At 40.2% G+C, this 17,992-nt stretch overlaps 1 protein-coding gene across 1 annotated transcript in view; it reads left to right on the top strand.

The window, feature by feature from the left end:
- Positions 1-16,642, top strand: part of IMPG2 (interphotoreceptor matrix proteoglycan 2) — a 55,345-nt gene extending 38,703 nt beyond the window's left edge. The window contains exons 11-20 of the mRNA XM_051622189.1: positions 623-867; positions 1,484-1,566; positions 4,948-5,272; positions 7,314-9,121; positions 10,021-10,240; positions 11,414-11,624; positions 13,819-14,007; positions 14,179-14,377; positions 15,270-15,349; positions 16,227-16,642. Of these exons, the coding sequence (XP_051478149.1) occupies positions 623-867; positions 1,484-1,566; positions 4,948-5,272; positions 7,314-9,121; positions 10,021-10,240; positions 11,414-11,624; positions 13,819-14,007; positions 14,179-14,377; positions 15,270-15,349; positions 16,227-16,239 (3,373 nt within the window). The 3' untranslated portion in view covers positions 16,240-16,642. The remainder of the gene's footprint in view (positions 1-622; positions 868-1,483; positions 1,567-4,947; positions 5,273-7,313; positions 9,122-10,020; positions 10,241-11,413; positions 11,625-13,818; positions 14,008-14,178; positions 14,378-15,269; positions 15,350-16,226) is intronic.
- The last annotated feature ends 1,350 nt before the right edge of the window (positions 16,643-17,992 follow it).

The raw sequence follows: 17,992 nt of genomic DNA, 5'->3' as shown, positions 1-17,992 counted from the left end.
AAAAAGTTAAGCTGTGCACAGATACAAAACTTTGTTAGGGAATAGATGATTAAAAGAATAAAGAAAAATGTTCCCAATCAGAAGCTGTATTAAATACCATTTTATTGCTATTAACAACATTATTTCAAGCAGATTGACACTGCACAGTGACAGTGATCAGGGTCCCCCCCACTCCTGTACGTTACTTCTATAGGCAGCCTGTTTTTCCTGGCGGTTTTCATACCTCTGAGCTATTCCCATCATTGGCGTGATCTTAAAATCATCACTCACACCACTGCATGCTGGTGGGCCCGTTAATAATGCTGTCAGAAAGCCAACATTTTGGTCTGCTTGTGGTCTTCTGCCATTCACTAGTAGAAATACAGGGCTGGGACCAGACCAGATGTCAGGTTCTGGTAGCCTTTTACTTGAGAACTCTGCAGTAGTGGAAAGCATTGGCAGGCAGATACAAGTGGGAAAAGAATTACATTAGTTTTAACTAGAATCCTTTAAATCAATGTGTTTTTATTTTTAAAATGGATGTTGACACAGGCTATATGGGGAAAAAAAAATCATATTGTTTGCTATAAGTTCAAAAACTGCATCTCTCATCTGTGTTCTCCTTCTCTCCATACAACTGAAGTGGGGTGCAAGTTCACTATGCTGTTACGTTTGATGGAAAAGCCATCAGCAATGCCACCTGGGACCTGATTAACCTTCATTCCAACAAGGTAGAGGACAACTCCTTTACAGGCGTAGAGGATAATCCAACCGCTGTGTACACCATCAGTGATTTCCGAGATTATATTGCCGAAATTCTCCAGAGAAATGCCTTGCTTGGGAATGCTTCCTTGGCTTTAGACCCCAGCTCTCTCCAACTTACTAATGGTGAGTATTAATCAAGATGCACTGATAGGCCACATAGCTGAAGTTTTATAAGATGCATCTCAAAAATGTATGAATTATTCAACTGCCCTTTGAATGATGAAAAAGAAACCCAAACAACAAAACCAACTACGTTGTAGCTTGTTTTGCTCTGATCTTACCCAGAGCAAATCATTAGCACTAGTATCCCATTCTGAATCCTTCAGATTAGCCTCTTTTTTTACCTTTGATACTGAGGTTTGTGACATGTGATTTCAGTAACACTTCCAAAAATGAACAGGAAGAGAAGGGGAAATGTGGTTTATGTAATGTGCATTGCAACAAAATGACCTTCAGTTAGTAGCCCTGTGTTGGCCTTGAGCAGCATGAAGGGAATACCACGTTTATTGTTGAATATTGAACAGTCCTAAAGGTGGTGGAAGAGTGCTGTCCAGCCTCTTTTCTCATCTTCCCTCTGTACTTCCTGTCAGTGATCTAGGGGCGTTTCCAGAAACAAAATCTCTGGGAAATTTTTTTTAAAGACTTAAGAATCCGAGGGAGGGTTTTTCAGTCAAGTCTTCCAAAACAACTTCATACTGCCACTGCAGCCTTTATATCCCAAGTATGCATATTTCCACAGTGAAAGAAATAATACACCCTACACCAGAAGACCCATCCTGGATTACGGAGGATCCAGTTGTGCTGGAGCACCCTGAGTTTGATGTGAGTATGGTTCTGAGCCATGGCCTTTGGACACATCTTGACAACTTAACTCAGAAAGGTGTAATGACAGCCAGCACCCAGATCCTCTCCATCCTGTTGTTCATTCAGAAAAAATAATAATGAAGACACACGTTATACTGGAGTAAAACCCCTGGTGAAATCTCTTGTCTGATAATTTGATATCCATTGCACAGCAGTTTTCTGTGACCATCTTCTATTATGAGGCAGTGCTGCGTTCCTGGCTGTTCAGCTACCTCTTCCTTCTTAGGCTTCCTTTGCCTGTTTTTCCATAATGTTTACGCTGTAAATTGCTCTAAAGGCATGATGCTTCCCACAATACTACCTTTCTTTGGAAGGTGAGAAGTGGATGTAAGCACTAAAGCTGGCTACTAGAAGAGATTAAAGGGTAGGTTTCATATGCTCCTTTCTTTACTGTATTGCTTTCACTGAAAGTTCTGAGTTCAGTTTTAAAATTATGTCCATCCCATTGATGCTAGCAAAGGAAACACAGAAAAATAATGGTCAGTGCTTTATTTTTTTTTCCCTTCTTGAAATTATAACTATCTCTTCTGATTATCTCTGGAAAAACCCAGGATATAGACTCAAGTTCCCCATTGGACAGGAGACTTAGTATCCCTGGCCATGTCAGTAACAACACAGTCAGGCTTTAAACAGAGATTCCATGTTAGGTGCCAGGAATGTCAAGATCAAGTTAATTAGTTCTGCTGACATCTAGAGTTTCTGAATGGTACAGCATTGTCTGGGCCTAAGGTTTTATACAGTAGGTTTCTGCCCTGCACTATGTTGTGTAACACAGATGTGCCTTCCAAGAAGAAATGAGCTCAGCTGGTACCATAAAATCCAGATCCATGTACCTGTGCTTGATCGTAGGTTTTCATCAAGTTCATTATGAGATAATGTTGTAAAACAGACCTGTCTAATGTCAGGGCAACTTCTAAATCTTTATGGAGGCAAAATTCTCAGTGACTTCACAGAAACCAAATATTCTTGTTAGAACACTCACAAGTATAATATCCTGAATTTCATGCTGATTTCCCCTGAGTTTTAAAAACTAATTATTGATGTCTAAAATGCAAATTCAAATGGGTTTGCCATAAATGGCTTTAACGTGGTGTGGATATATACGAACCCGAGTTAAATTTAAGGAAAAGGGTTTCTCTTTACTGGAGGTATCTAACTGGATTTAAGTGTTGTGTTTATTTTAGTAAGACAAAGAATCCTGCCATCTTTACATCCTATCTGTGGATATTGTGACAGATGTGCAGGCAAGAAGATTTTAGAGTAGAGGTAACTTTGTGATAAAAAATTTTAAGCCAGATTTAGGGAATAGTGTGTACAAGAACAGTCTCTGGAAGTTACATTTTTCTTACCATAGACTGAATAATAAAATTTTGTCAAAAACTCTAATGATGTAAAAGATAGTATATCAAAACCAGCTGTGTACAATCTTCAAGGCACAGATACTTTTGAAAGTAATTTCAGATAAATTTAAGAAAATCATAAACATGCTTAAACAGTAAACAAGACTGAAATGATTAGTCAATTACTTCCACAGATGTCAGACCTTTATGGTTCAAGTAGATGTTAAATAGAACTGTTACCTATTAAAAAGAGTTTTGCTATTATTTTTTTTAGCAAATTTGAGGATAAGTTGGATTTGTATTATCATACGTAGTCATGACATAAACAGGGACTACCATGACTTCACCATCTAATTGCTAGCTGATGGTACCAACCAATCATGAGTTATTTTCTTTGAGTTTTACAGAACTCTTAAAAAAGTGAAGAAAAAATCAAGGGTAGTTTTCTGAAATATGTATTTTCCTGTTATTTCTGTTGAGTTGTAATAGGTAGAATGCTTTGGCTGTGTGAATACAATGCCTTTCTGGCAGCGGAAAATGGAAAATCAGGGAGGGGGTTTTCTGTTTGCAGTCATCTGTCATATTTGTAAGCCTTTCAAAAGACATTAGTGAAAATCAGAACTTGCCAGTATGATATTAAACTTGTTAATATAATGTATTGCACTGTAACAAGAATCTCTGAATAATGTTAGTTGTCATAGGAACATCTATCCACATTCAAATAAATGATGAAGTGCAATCCCTGGCAACTAAATGCTCACATTAAAAAAACTGTATTGGGAAGCTATTGCTGGTAGTCCTTGTTCATTCTTCATGGAATTTATATGTGTTATTTGCTTCTAATCTTGCACAGTAACTTTTTTTACAGCTTTATTTATAGTGGTCAGTTTTGCCAAAAAAGATAATTGCTAGAGCACATGTCTATATGGTACATATACTTTTCAACTGATTGTTACCATATAAATTAAAATATGTCAGGAGACTGTAGTGGTATAACAGCTGGCTGTAAAAAATGTGATCAGCACAGGTAGACAAATAATGAAATAAAAATACCTTAAATGGCTTTTTCCCAAAGCATTCAAATGCAGCTTGAATTAAGTTGAAAATTCCCCCACATTTCAACCAGGAGTAAAATTTAAAATTGAAAAGTAGTTGGACTCTTCTCGTTATTTGTGCTGGTCAAGTAAAAGAAAGGTTACAGACAGGAATTTTGAGATACAGAAATGGTTAAATTAGTACTTTGTATTGAACTGTAATATGTATTACAGAAACCTGTGTCTTCTGCCCACTTAACTGAACTTGAATATATGACCCTGAGGTCATTTATTGCTGTTTTTTAGTATCTGGGTATGAGAACCCAAAAGGCAAACAAATGTAAAACATGTACAAATGTAAATAATGTAAAAAATAGCATTTAGAACCTGAAACTAGTTTATTCACAAAGCTGAGATGCCTGTGCAGAAAAAAAACAAAAACAAAAAAACTAACATCATAATGATGATGTTATAATTACTGTATTGATTATGTAGCTGATGAACAATAGCTGCTAAGACCTCTTCATGCCTTAGGATGGCAGGCAGTTCTGTGTACATTAATCTTTAATTTAATTAGAAATAGACTGATCCATTTTTCCAGTAAAGCAAAGGAAAGGAAATGGGGTAGATATAGGTGGTAAAGCTCTTCATACCATAACTGAAGCTGCACTCAAAACAATCTAAACAGCTTCTTTCCCTTTTTAGTGGACACAACTGGACATGAAAAGTATGTCACAAGGATATGCACATTACAAGTACATTGCACATGATTAGCAAAGGGTAAATATTTGCCAGTCCTCCCAGTTTGGCCCTTCCTGCTGCTGTGCATTACCTTCTCACAGAGGCAGTAGTGCCAGATTTTGCTGTTGGCTGCTGCTGTCACCCTCTCTCTGTTCAGCCCATTGCAGACAGCCAATTGCTTCCCCTGTAACAGTGGAAATATTAATAGTGGGTTTATGTTCCAGGACAGCACCTTTTTAGCTGAACGGCCTTCAGCAGATGAATCAACTGTCAGCAATACCTTGCCCTTTGATTTCACCAAACCAGATTCCACTTCCGACAGTGGACAGTCCAATGACAATGAAATCTGGCCAAGACCAGAAAATCTGGACTCTGAGGCCAGTTTGGCACCTGAAGCTCCGCTCTACTCAGAGGCTGACATCACTTCACTGCCTGATGGGCTGAATTTAGAGGATGGGAATCAGAGTCCTCATTTGGTCACTGCACCAGTGCTAGGGCCTGATTCTGTGGACTCTCTGGAATGGCTTTCAGCCTCCAATTCTTTGGATGGTAAGTTAATGCCATTGCCTGAAGTTTTAATTTGGATGATAGTGTTTCCTGGTACTCACCAAATGTATAGTTCACAAAAAACACCCTTCAGAAAGGTCTGAAAATTTTTATATCCTTCTCTGAAAATGTTTAACCTTTCCTGTGCACATGTATCCAAGAACAATAAGCTAAGATTAAATGTTTGTGACAGCCTAATATTGCCTGTTTATCCCTTCAGCAATTGGTATGCACATGATACTTGTTTAATTGCACAGAAATGTTCTCATGTAGGGCAATTTCAGGTGATGCCATGTAGAGATAACTGATCTCTCAAGTAGGCTGACTAGCCTAGGGACACACCACACTGCATTATTGCTTATTCTGCAGTCTTGACTTGGCCCCACAGAATATCTGAAGGAAAAGTGGGAGAGGTCCACAGGGGTCCTTCCAACTTTGGCATACAAAGGTGAAGATATATCAGGATAAACATACTGAACACGGATCTGCAGACAATAAAATAAATGGAATTTGACACTTTTAATTATAAACAACAACTCCCACTGCATTCTCCTGGAGAAACTGTCTGCTAATGGCTTGGATGAATGTACACTTTGCTGGGTAAAAAGCCGACTGGCTGGGCGAAAAGAGTTGTGGTGAGTGGAGTTCAATCCAGTTCATGGCCAGTCACAAGTGGTGTTCCCCAGAGCTCAGTGTTTGGGCCAGTTTTGTTTAATATCTTTATTAATGATCTGGATTAGGGGATTGAGTGCACCCTCAGTAAATTTGCAGATGACACCAAGTTGGGCAGGAGTGTTGATCTGCCTGAGGGTAGGAAGGCTCTACAGGGGGGCCTGGACTGGCTGGATGAATGGGCCCAGGCCAATTGTATGAGGTTCAACAAGACCAAGTGTCAGGTCCCGCACCTGGGTCACAACAACCCCATGCAGTGCTACAGGCTTGGGGAGGAGTGGCTGGAGAGCTGCCCAGAGGAAAAGGACCTGGCGGTGTTGGTCGACACCTCACTGAACATGAGCCAGCAGTGTGCCCAGGTGGCCAAGAAGGCCAATGGCATCCTGGCCTGTATCATAAAATGTGACCAGAAGGACTAGGGAAGTGATTGTCCCCCTGTACTTGGCATTGGTGAGGCCACACCTCGTTCAGTTCTAGACCTCTCACTACAAGAAAGATGTTGAGCGTGTCCACAGAAGGGCAACGAAGCTGGTGATGGATCTGGAGAACAAGTCTTATTAGTGGCATCTGAAGGAACTGGGGTTATTTATTCTGGAGAAAAGGAGGCTTAGGGGAGACCTTATAATGGAGTTATAGAATGTATGGGGTTGAAGGGGACCTTTAAAGGTCATATGGTGCAGCACCCCCTGCAGTGCCAAGGGACTTTTTTGACTAGATCAGGTTGCTCAGAGCCTTGTCAAGCCTGGCCTTCAATGTCTTCAGCGATGCGGCCTCCACCACCACTGTGGGCAACCTGTTCCAGTGCTTCACCACCATCATAGTGAAGAACTTCTTCCTGATATCCAATCTGAATCTAGCCTGCTCTAGTCTAAGGCCATTCCCCCATTGGCCTATTGCTACACGCCCTTCTGAATAGTCCCTCCCCAGCTTTCCAGTAGCCCCTTCAGGTACTGGAAGGCTGCTATAAGGTCTCCCCAGAGCTGAACAACCTCCTGACTCTATCAGCCTCTCTTCATAGGAGAGGTGCTCCAGCTCTCAGACCATCCCTGTGGCCCTTCTTTGGACCCACTTCAACAGGTTCATGTCCCTCTTGTGTTGAGGACTCCAGAACTGGACACAGTACACCAGGTGGGGTCTCACAAGAGCAAATCGGGTATTAGGAAATATTTCTTCATTGAAAGGGTCGTCAGGCAATGGAACAGGCTGCTCAGGGTTTAGTCACCATCTCTGGAGGTATTTAAAAGACATGTAGATGGGACGCTTGGGAACGTGGTTTAGTGCTGGACCTGGCAGTGTTAGTTTACAGTTGGATTCAAATTATCTTAAAGGTCTTTTCCAACTTAAACTATTCTAATTGGAATGTTATTTTTAGTGTTTGAAGATACTGGACTATCTGAAGATCTTCTGTTGCCTTCAAGTCCTCCATACCTTGTGCCTGAACAACCTCCACCTACAGATGATTATACAGTTCCTCCACTTTCTGCACCAACAGTGGCCTCTTCATCAGTCGTAAAGACTGTTATTAAAGTAACAGTATCTGCTGGGGAAGAAGTAGTAACTCGGGGAAGTCCTGCAGGCAGTAACAATGCAGACTCTGTCTTGCATGAGTCTGTGGAAGAAACTGGTTTTCCCTTAGAAGTGCAGCCAATGGAAGATGAAACTGATATATATCTTGGAGACAAAGTTATATATGATGATGGGTCTGGTTCAGCTTCTGATGGTTCGGGAAAAGAAATGGAATCAAGTATTTGGCCTTGGGGAGAAGCAACACTGGAACCAGTTTTCTACCCTGGTCCTGATAGCTGGCTTGAAGGTGACAATGAGTCTTCGTTAATCAAAACTGAGGATATTCCTGAAGGCATGAATTTAGATTATATTCTTAATTCTGGGAATAAATTAGATTATGATCCTTCCAAAGATGAGGATGAAGGTATGGCCAATATAAAAGAAAATTTCCTTGATGAGTCTGAAATATTTGTCTTTCCAGAGACTACAACTCAGCAGATACCTCTGTTACAGACAGAAGAATCATCCATGGAACCATCTACACAGACAGAAACATCGACCATGTACATTTCTTCTTTTGTTAAACCTACCTTCGTTTTGGAGCCTTCAGTGGACCATTCCTTTGTCAACATGCCAACTGGAGAGGCTCCTGTCTCACCACACAATACGGGTTTGTCTGTGGAAGAAGGTATTCTTCCATCTGGAGGGACAGTCAATACGGAGCAACCTGAAGGGTTCAGTGTAGGTCAGAACATAATTTCTGAAGCAGTTGAACAGCAAAATGAAGACAGAACAATGGTAGAAGAGCTGTTCACAGTGGGGCAGTCAGATGTAACTGAAGCTGCTGCAATAGGCCACTTGGACACAAGTTATTCAGAAACCATTCTGACTGCAGATGCTTTCACAGTAAACCCAGATACTTTCACAGTAAATCCAGATGCTTTCACAGAAAACCCCAATGCTTTCACAGAAAAACCCAATGCTTTCACAGAAGAGCTGCAAACTTTAGATTCATTAGTGGCAGGTCAAGACACTACTGGATCTGCAGTGAAGAAACCAGCTGATGCTTGGCCTACTGATAGAACACTAGAAAACTCATTAGATCAGACAGTGCAATCAGCAACATTGACTGCCACTCAAATTTCAACTGTAGTTACTTCTGTAATAGATCAGACCACTGTTCTAGAGGGCTTCACTGTGCAGGAAGCTACAGACCATGACACGCATGTTTCCATGACCTTCAGTACTGTTACAAACTCTTATGTAATGAGTGTAACAACACTACCTGTTGAGATTCTGTCCCATCTCCCTCCTGTGGGATCTACAGCATCATCACCTGTGGCTACCTCAACAAAGCTGGGAGATGAAACAACACGAGTCCCAGATGTTTCAATAGACCTGGATCATGTGAGCACTGTCCAATTTTCTCCTGAGCTAACTGAAGAGGGAAGGAGAATGACTGAAGGTCACGTGGAGCTAACAACGCATGTCCAGTCCACACAGATGGCAGGCGTGGCTTGGGCCACACATGAAAATCATGATAGCACTACTGTCCCATCACGAGCTCTAGTTGTGTTTTTTAGTCTTCGTGTTACCAACATGATGTTTTCAGAGGACCTGTTTAATAAAAACTCCCCTGAATACAAAGCATTGGAGCAGCGATTCTTGGAACTGGTAAGAATCACTTCTATACTTAATGTCTGTGACCAGATAGATCAAAAATGTTAGTTTGTTGATTCTCTTTTGCAGAGAGCAACACAGGACTGTTTTCTAGATATTATTTATGTCTCTCCATGGGAAAATTCTGTCTGGAAATGGGGGTGTGTTGGGGGGTTTGTTGTTTCTTGTTTTATTCAGTTCAGTAGTCTCTCTAAAGCTTAACTTTTTAGGGCAGTGGGCCAGATGCTCTGCTGGTGCCAATAAATGTAGCAGTGTAGCTGAAGTCACTATGACAGTCTCCTTAGTTGCTTCCAGAGTGCTCCATATCTAGTCTATAGGGAGAGAGCAGTAAATAAGTTGGGGCTGTAAGGAGGTAACTTCTGCAACACATTCAACCCATCCTAAGTAAGGGATAGTTCAGGGAACTAAGCTGTTACTAAACTGGCTGATGACTAGCAACGCCTCACAGGAGTTATCCAGCAAAAATTGCCAACATTTAACCAGGAAATTACCCTCTCCTGACTGAAATGAGCATTTTGTTGTGGGAGACGAAGGGAGAAAAGAAGAGAAAGGAAAGGGGGGGAAGGCTTGAAGGAAACAAGAACTGTGAAACAGTGAGTATGCCTGGTGCTTAGATCAAAGGAGAACACCATGTGTGTCCTGAGAATTGTATTTCTGAATTGCAGATTTTTTGGAAACTGTCTGAAATTGCTGTAGTCTTAAGAACTGTCTGAAGTGCTCAGGGTCCTGGCAGGCTGCCAGCACGAGCCTCCCTTGTGTACAGTTTTAATACCCTTGCTGTGGGATTTGAAGAAAATAATTCAGACTCCTGCAGTCTGATGCAGTAGCAAGTGTGACTGGCTTGAGTAGAGATTCAAAGACTGAAGTTTTTTGTCACATCCCCTGTGTTGCAGCTGGTGCCCTACCTTCAGTCTAATCTGACAGGCTTCCAGAACCTAGAAATCCTGAACTTCAGAAACGGCAGCATCGTGGTGAATAGTCGAATGAAATTTGCCAAACCTGTGCCTCGGAATGTCACTAATGCTGTGTACATGATCCTGGAAGACTTCTGCAATACTGCCTATCACACCATGAACCTGGCCATTGATAAATATTCCCTGGATGTGGAATCAGGTAAGGATGGCAGGGAAGTGCGGTATAGAGCAAGGAATTTACAATGATGTCTATTTTAAGAACTTACTGAGGATCCCAGCAGCTCAGAGACTGCTCACTGCTTTTCAGAGGCTGGGCTTTAGAAAGACCATCCTTCACAGAGTTCCAGCAAATAAATACAAGTGTTTTAAGGGGCTAAGACAGAAATTACAGTGGGATCCAGACTAAGCAAATGCTATAGGGCCCATATAGAAATATGGGGACAAAATCGGCTCAGGTAATACTCTAAATAACATCACTGCACTTTCACTGGGGAGTGAGGGGAAGGCTGGTCAGGGAGAACATTCACGTGATCGTTCCCACAGCTGATAGCCAGTTTAGCTGCCAGGTAGGCATCTGCACAGGTAACAGCTGCTGACTCACTGTTGTGGTAACGTCTTGGTTGCACTGAAGAGTTACAGGCCTTCTTAGTTCACTATAAGACAGGGAGAAAGTTTCTTCCCCATCCAAGGCATCTAGTAGTTTACCATAGAAGCAATCAGGAAATATTTCTGGTTTTAGGGTTAGAAAAAAATAACAATGCTTACCTGTTGGCAAATGGTAGCTGTTCTTCTGAGGTGTCTTTGTTATAAAGATGGTCTAACTAGCTTGACAAATCTTATACTATTGATTATTAACTGTAGACCAGCCGTCTTAAGCTTGATACAAGTGAGATCTCTCAAATGCTACAAGCTTATGTTCCCAGCAGACAAAGGGAAATCAGCACTCTGTAGGTGCTGACTGCCCAAAGTCCCCTTGTCCTTCCCTGTACACTGCCTAGATTTTTCTGTAACAAGCAATATTGGACATCAGTTGTTTTACTCATTTGCAAAAATATAGTTCCAGCAGACAAGAGAACAGCCGAGGCACTGCAGGTTCCATCAAGGAAAGAACACTTTATACTTGCTTTTTTGGTTGTTTTTTTTGGATGGTCTGAGCCATGCCACTGTCATGCACTGTGCAGACTGCAGAACACTTCCTCATGCTTGCTCACCTTAGCAGACCCTTTTTGTTACTCAGGAAGGATGCAGGCTGGATTGTTGCAGGTGATTTTAATTACGAGACCATTGGAGAAAATGGCAGCAGACAGCCAGCGATTTGCCTCAGTGAAGGTTCTACTCCATCGTTAATGTTTTCTGCTTTGTGTATTCTCAGGGGAGCAAGCAGATCCCTGCAAATTCCAGGCCTGCAACGAGTTCTCTGAATGCTTAGTAAATCGCTGGAGTGGGGAAGCTGAGTGTGTCTGCAATCCTGGCTACCTAAGCATTGACGGGCTGCCCTGCAACAGCATTTGTGACCTGCAGCCAAACTTTTGCCTCAACGACGGGAAGTGCGACATAAGCCCAGGGCAAGGGGCCATCTGTAGGTAGGTCTCCCTGATGTTTGAAGTATGTGCTTCCTGTATGAAATCCCCTTATTGTCTCCTCTGTTGTGGCATTTGAGGAGATTTCTGTAAAAATTCTGTAAGAGAACATGTAACAAGTGAGATTATAGTAATTAGCATTCCTGTTATGCTGCTGAGTGGAGGTCCCAATATTAATGTTAGTTTTCCTATGTGTATATTGGAAATGAGATGGTAACAAATGTCTTTAATAGAATAGAAACATCTGGAAATAAAACTCATTGGGAAAAAGGGTAGTAATGGAACACACTCAGTTCTTCAAATCACCTTTGTTGACCTTTGGGAACACCCCTTATCTCCAGAGGCTTTCTCAAGTTGCAAAGCATTATATAGTGTCATAGATCATATGAGAGTTAATTCCATCCCAAAGATTCGTATCTAACAGGCATATTCAGAGCATATAAATACGTAAAAAAGTTAGGCTTTTAGTTAAGAAAGTGTCATAAAAGTATATCATTGGCCATTTGGGAAAAATCATGTGGTTCATAAGAAGATCAAAGCACAGGCCTCCTGGTTCAAATTTTCACTTTTAAAAAGATACAGATGCATTTGAACAGGATCTCTGTATTTTACAGTTAATGGAAAAAACCTAGACCAAGATATAGACAAATCAGTGCTCCCTCTGACATGGCACTTATTTTTTCCTTTTCAAACAATATAACAGTCCATTTTTGAACACAAAATACACCTAGCAACAAAAGGTAGGAGAGTTATTGAAAAAAAAAAGAAAAAAAAAGAAAATTACTACTAGCAGTTATTATTTATGTTATTTCAGGTGATTTTTTTATAAAAGCTTACCTAGAATGTCACTTAAGTCAATCTTAGAGTCGTAACAGTTAATATGAAAGACAAAAAATGTTTTTAAAGCTACAATAAAAAGGATACTATCACAGATATAGGCTAAATTTTATCTTATTTCTACAATAGTGTTAATTAGAAACAGGTAAGTGTCTGAACTCAAGCATGATCTGGACAGTATTTATTAAGAACTTTTTGAAAAATTTAAAGTATTGCTTAATATTTTCAGAAAATCTTTCAGATATTTATGTTAGAAGACTTAATTTACTGTTTCTTATTAGTAAAGTTCATTACTTTGAGTGATCATAATACCTTACAATACTCTGAGTTTTTATAGCAAGAACTCCCCACCCACACATAATGTAAATGTATGATTTTTACTGATATACATAAAGTCAGTATTAACATTGAACTTCTCCTGTTAAAAAGCACAGCAAGGCAGAAATACTGAATGCTGTTCTGGGCAAATGTTCCAAACATACAAACTTGGACACAAGCTTCTTCCTAGTATTTTATTCATTCAACTAACCATTGTGGACTTCACCAGACTATAAACATTCTGCTCGTTTAACACACCTTCATTTATATTAACATTACAACATGATTAAGACAACTGCTTTCTAACCTTTACAGTATTTGATATGTCACATGCAAGGTTCAATCAAGGCATACATTTTTACTTAGTCTAAAAACCTTCCAGTTTAAACACATTGTGGGATACTCTAAATTGCAAAAACCACAGGGATTTTCCATGACAAATGCATTTTTCTTTTATTATTTTACCTGTCTTTCTTCATTTCTGTAATTGGGCTTGTTCAGCCTGGAAAGCAGAAGGCTCCACACAGACCTTATGGTCTTTCAGTACTTAAAGGGGGCCTATAAGAAAGATGGGGAGAAACCTTTTAGCAGGGCTTGTTACAATAGAACAAGGGCTAATGCTTTTAAACTAAAATACCATATATTCAGACTGGATATAACGAAGAAATTCTTTATACTGAGAGGGGTGAATCACTGTAACAGGCTGCCCAGAGAGGTGATAGAAGCTCCATGCCTGGAAACATTCACAGTCAGGCTGGATGGGGCTCTGAGCAAGCTGGTCTGATTGAAGATGTTCCTGCTCACTGCAGGGGGGTTTGACTAGATGGCCTTTCAAGGTTCTTTCCAACCCAAACAATTCAATGATTCTACACCAAATAGGCTGTTCACAATAATAATATAAAAAAGTTGGTGCTTGATCACTCAAAGGTATTTATTGAGGTGACTTAACATCCTAACAGGGAGTCAAAAGCATTTACATTAAACATTTACATTAAGCAAAGCTTTTGCTGATGTTTAACTTCCCCACATTTTGTTGTTGCAGATGTCGTGTGGGAGAGAACTGGTGGTACAGAGGAGAGCACTGTGAAGAATACGTGTCGGAGCCACTGGTCGTGGGTATTGCAATTGCTTCTGTGGCAGGGTTCCTTCTTGTGGCATCTGCTGTCGTCTTCTTCTTGGCCAGGACCCTTCGAGACCAGTACACGAAGAGTGACACAGAGGAATCACAGGGGTAAACGACACCATCTAGTATTTTAAAACACATATACTACAGTGAAGAGAATTCTTCTGTATTTCTTATATCACACTGTCGACAGGCATTTCCAGATGCCAGGCTTCTTAAATCTACCTACTGCCCTACCAGGCTGCAGAGAAGCTCACAGTTTGTTTTTTGCTCCCCCAGGCAGGGTGACAGCCTCTCGTCCATTGAGAACGCAGTCAAATACAACCCCATGTACGAAAGTGATACAACCGGCTACAGCCATTATTATCGGAGGTACCCTCAGCTGACATCCTACAGTTCCACCAGTGCAGAGACATCCACAGACTACAGCAGTGAAGAGATCAGGCACATTTATGAAAACAGTGAACTTACTAAGGAGGTAAATGACCTTGTATTCACAGTGGCATGGAAAAGATCATGTGAACAATAAGTTAATGCCACACTTGTAACCTGAGAGGTGGGCCAAATCTTTCCCCAGTGTCTAGATAAACAGGTTGCAACTATGGCTGTTGAAACTATTTAAGAGAGGAGAGAAAGGATTTATTTCCCCGGTTGTTATTAGGTATCCAGAAAAGAATGGGTGTGTTCTGACCTCTAATGAATTTCACATGATAATGGAGCTGACTAATTAAGTAACACCATGGAAATGGGGGAGGTTTGCTGCTGTATTGCTCAACATAGCCTTTATTATATAAGAGTAGTCATGCAGTGAAAACTTGGCACATACAGGCTATTTTACAGTTTGGTGTTTTTTGTTTTGTTGTTTTGTTGTTTTTTCTTTCTTTTGTTTTGTTGAGGTTTGTTTTGTTGTTGGGTTTTTTGCTTTGTTTTGTTTTTTTAAGTTTAGATCTTTTTATAACCTGCAAGTTAAATCACATCCTCCTCCCTTCCTCTTGTATACACCGTACTCTCTAGAAGGCTAAAGAGAAAGGATTTACATCTGGGAACTAACCACAGACCCGTAAGAAATGGAGAGGTGTGAACCTAGCCTAGAGCTGGGCTTGTAGGCAAAGTATCTGTGACAGATAAATGTTTTTTTTAAAGCCTGTTGAAATGCCACACTCTGTCCAAACCCTGGTTTTCATTTTAAAGTTAAGTATTACCGGATACAGATGAAGTGCTTCACCTGAAAAAATTAGTGTAAAGAAGAATTATAGTATTGGAGTGCCCACTAGCAAACCATAGGATTTGTAAAAGAAAAATGAAATAAGTTATTTTAGTAGTGTTCTCATTTCTATTATGTACTTACAATTGTGTTTCTTGTATTCTAGGAGATTCAGGACAGAATCCGAATTATAGAGCTCTACGCTAAAGACCGTCAGTTTGCAGAGTTTGTTAGGCAGCACCAAATGTGAGTCTTGTCTGGATCACTCTGATGTTTTCTCATGTGGCCTTTACTACATTACTGTATTTTTCCTGTGAGGGACCTAGAAATGCTGAGACACTGAAGGCTAAGATTTCAACATTATTTTTGAAGAGGTGCTCTTAAAGTACTTAAAAGAATGAGTGTCAAAAATAGATAGCCACAGAAGGTATGTTAAAAGCAGTGAAGAGAAATCCCAAAGTTAATGGGTGTCAGAGAAGCACCTGACATCTATTTGGTTCCTTAAAAGCACAGACAGAACCTTCTTAACTCTTCCAGTGTAGTTACTATTGGCTAGTGTTCTATTTAAAGTAGAAGTTTTAAAAGCATGTTAGTTTCTTTTGAGTTCTCAAGACTTGGCAACTAACCAAAAAAAACCAGATCACTAGTACAACCCTGTCTGGTATGATGGGCACCTACCACAATAGAAAACTTACATTTCCAAACAATAAACCAAGCTGAGCAGCATGCTTTGATGGAAGTTACCCATGAAAAAGGCCATCAATGATTTAATTATTTGCATACACACTCCTGTGAACTGTACTGTCACTGCAGAATGCAGCAAATTACAGCTAGCTGGGTTAGTTTGAAAGACACTGTAGTACAATCCCTTGGAATCCTATGAACAATAGCTACAGTAGCAAAAGTCTTGTGTTCCAAGATCATCAATTATACTTTTTCTAAAAAACTGAAAGTAACAGCAGTTCACATTTTTCCAGGTCAGATGTTCATTTTTTCATCTTGAAAAGGATCAACATCTGAATTTTCCACAGATGGAAAGTAGTAAGGGCTGAAAGTAGTAAGCCTTGAATCCAGTGCTTGAAAGAGACTAACGTAATCATTGCTTTTCTGTTTTTCATTTCAGGAAGCTGCTTTAAGAAGAAAAGAAATCAACAGAAAGCATGTGGGAGATAAAAACTACCTTGTTGCCATAGCAGTGGGCTCAGATGTAACTGCAAAGTTACTTAAAGTCTTAACATTGCGTGGATGGATACAGATGTTTTCTAAATGAATGGCTAAAATGTACAGATGTCTGTTTATCTCTATTACTTCTGGCTTTTCTGTGTAAAGTGACATTTTTAAGAGGTGATCAGAAGTGCCAGAGGTTATGAAAGTTCATTTTTCTATAGCTCTTAAACAGTCAGTGAAAGTTTGTATACCAAGGCAAAAAATTTTCTCAGCTAAGAGAAGATACTTGCACAACCAAAATACAATGCACATTAAAAATCCCTGCCTGGCATTTATCCCCTCACTGGAGGCTACTAGCGATTTCACAGGTATGAAGCAGATAGTTTTGGTTTGCACACGAATGATTTGTAGGGGAGACCTATTGTGCTAGAACGATGTTAGCATTCTCTAAAGCATTCCCAATATAAACATAATCTGACTGGAAAAATGCTTTTTGTGTACAGATGCCTGATGTACATTTTGTCACCTGGCATTAGCAAAACAGAACTTAGCACTGAGCCTGCAGGCCTCATAAAGGCTCTCCCCAACCACAAGCATCACCACTGGCTGTCAGTGACCCCCCGGGGCACCTCAGCAAGGCAGGGCAGTACTTCTGCAGTACAATGCAGTGTTTTTACAGCCAAGGTGGTTGGTTCTCCAGCTGTTCCTGAGAGACACACAAGCTGGGGCGCAGAAGGGCTTCTATCCTACAAATGTTCTGTCAAGATTAAGAGACTAACATTGACTTTTTTTTTTAAATGTAGACAACTCATTTGATATTTTGTAAGTTAATATGTATTATTTACTTGTTGTGTGTTTGCCTACCAGCTTATTTTCATAATGGATTTAAATGTTGAAATAGAAAGATGAATAGGTTACTGATTAAATACTACAGTGGCATTTGTGCCCATCCTTTTCTAAAATATATTTAGTGTTTACTCAGTGTTGAATTCAGCCAATGAATATTTGAATTTCCTTCACTGAACTGGGCAACAGCCTGCCATGAGCTCTGTTTCAAAATCAGGCTATGGTATTTAAGTGCATGCCTATTTGGGATGGCAGTACTTTCCTATGAGGAAGGGAAAAAAATGAGATTATTCTTGGCTTAGTGGAAGTCAGTGTAGAATTTCTTAAACAAGAGAAATCAGCCTTGAAGCATTTTACAATAGTTGAATTGAGATGGGGATCTCTGAGGTACAGAAATGGAGTTTAATTTTCAGGTTATGAAGAGAGTTCTGACAATGTGTTAGGGTGTGTTTGGGCTCTTTTCAGTCACCCATTGTCTCTTGTTTAAGGCATTAATTCACACAACTTGTCAGGGTTAGGGCTCTAATAGTCTCACAGTAGCTTCTGCTAGCAAAGAAAGCCAAGTTACCTGTTATTTTTACAGAGTCTGCAGTTCTCGGCCCACATGTGCCAACAGCCACCTGATACTTTAGAGAGTTAAATGACAGGGAGAATCACTTACTTGTCTATAGGCAGCTTAGCTAAACAAGCAAATATTTCAATGCAATACTTCTATGTGTTCTGGAGAACTTCACTGGATCACTTGCATATTTTCTTGCCTTGAGTGGCAGGGAATGGGTATCAGAGCCACAAATCTGTCAAATAAATGCTTATATAAACCACTGTAAGCCCAAATAACACAAGACAGCAGAAAGTAATACGGTGCTGCTGAGCACT

Source organism: Apus apus, chromosome 1 (genome assembly GCF_020740795.1).
Source record: "Apus apus isolate bApuApu2 chromosome 1, bApuApu2.pri.cur, whole genome shotgun sequence".
Lineage (NCBI taxonomy): Eukaryota > Metazoa > Chordata > Aves > Apodiformes > Apodidae > Apus > Apus apus.
Note: the sequence above shows the minus strand (reverse complement) of the source record. Positions and strands in the feature narration are given on the sequence as shown.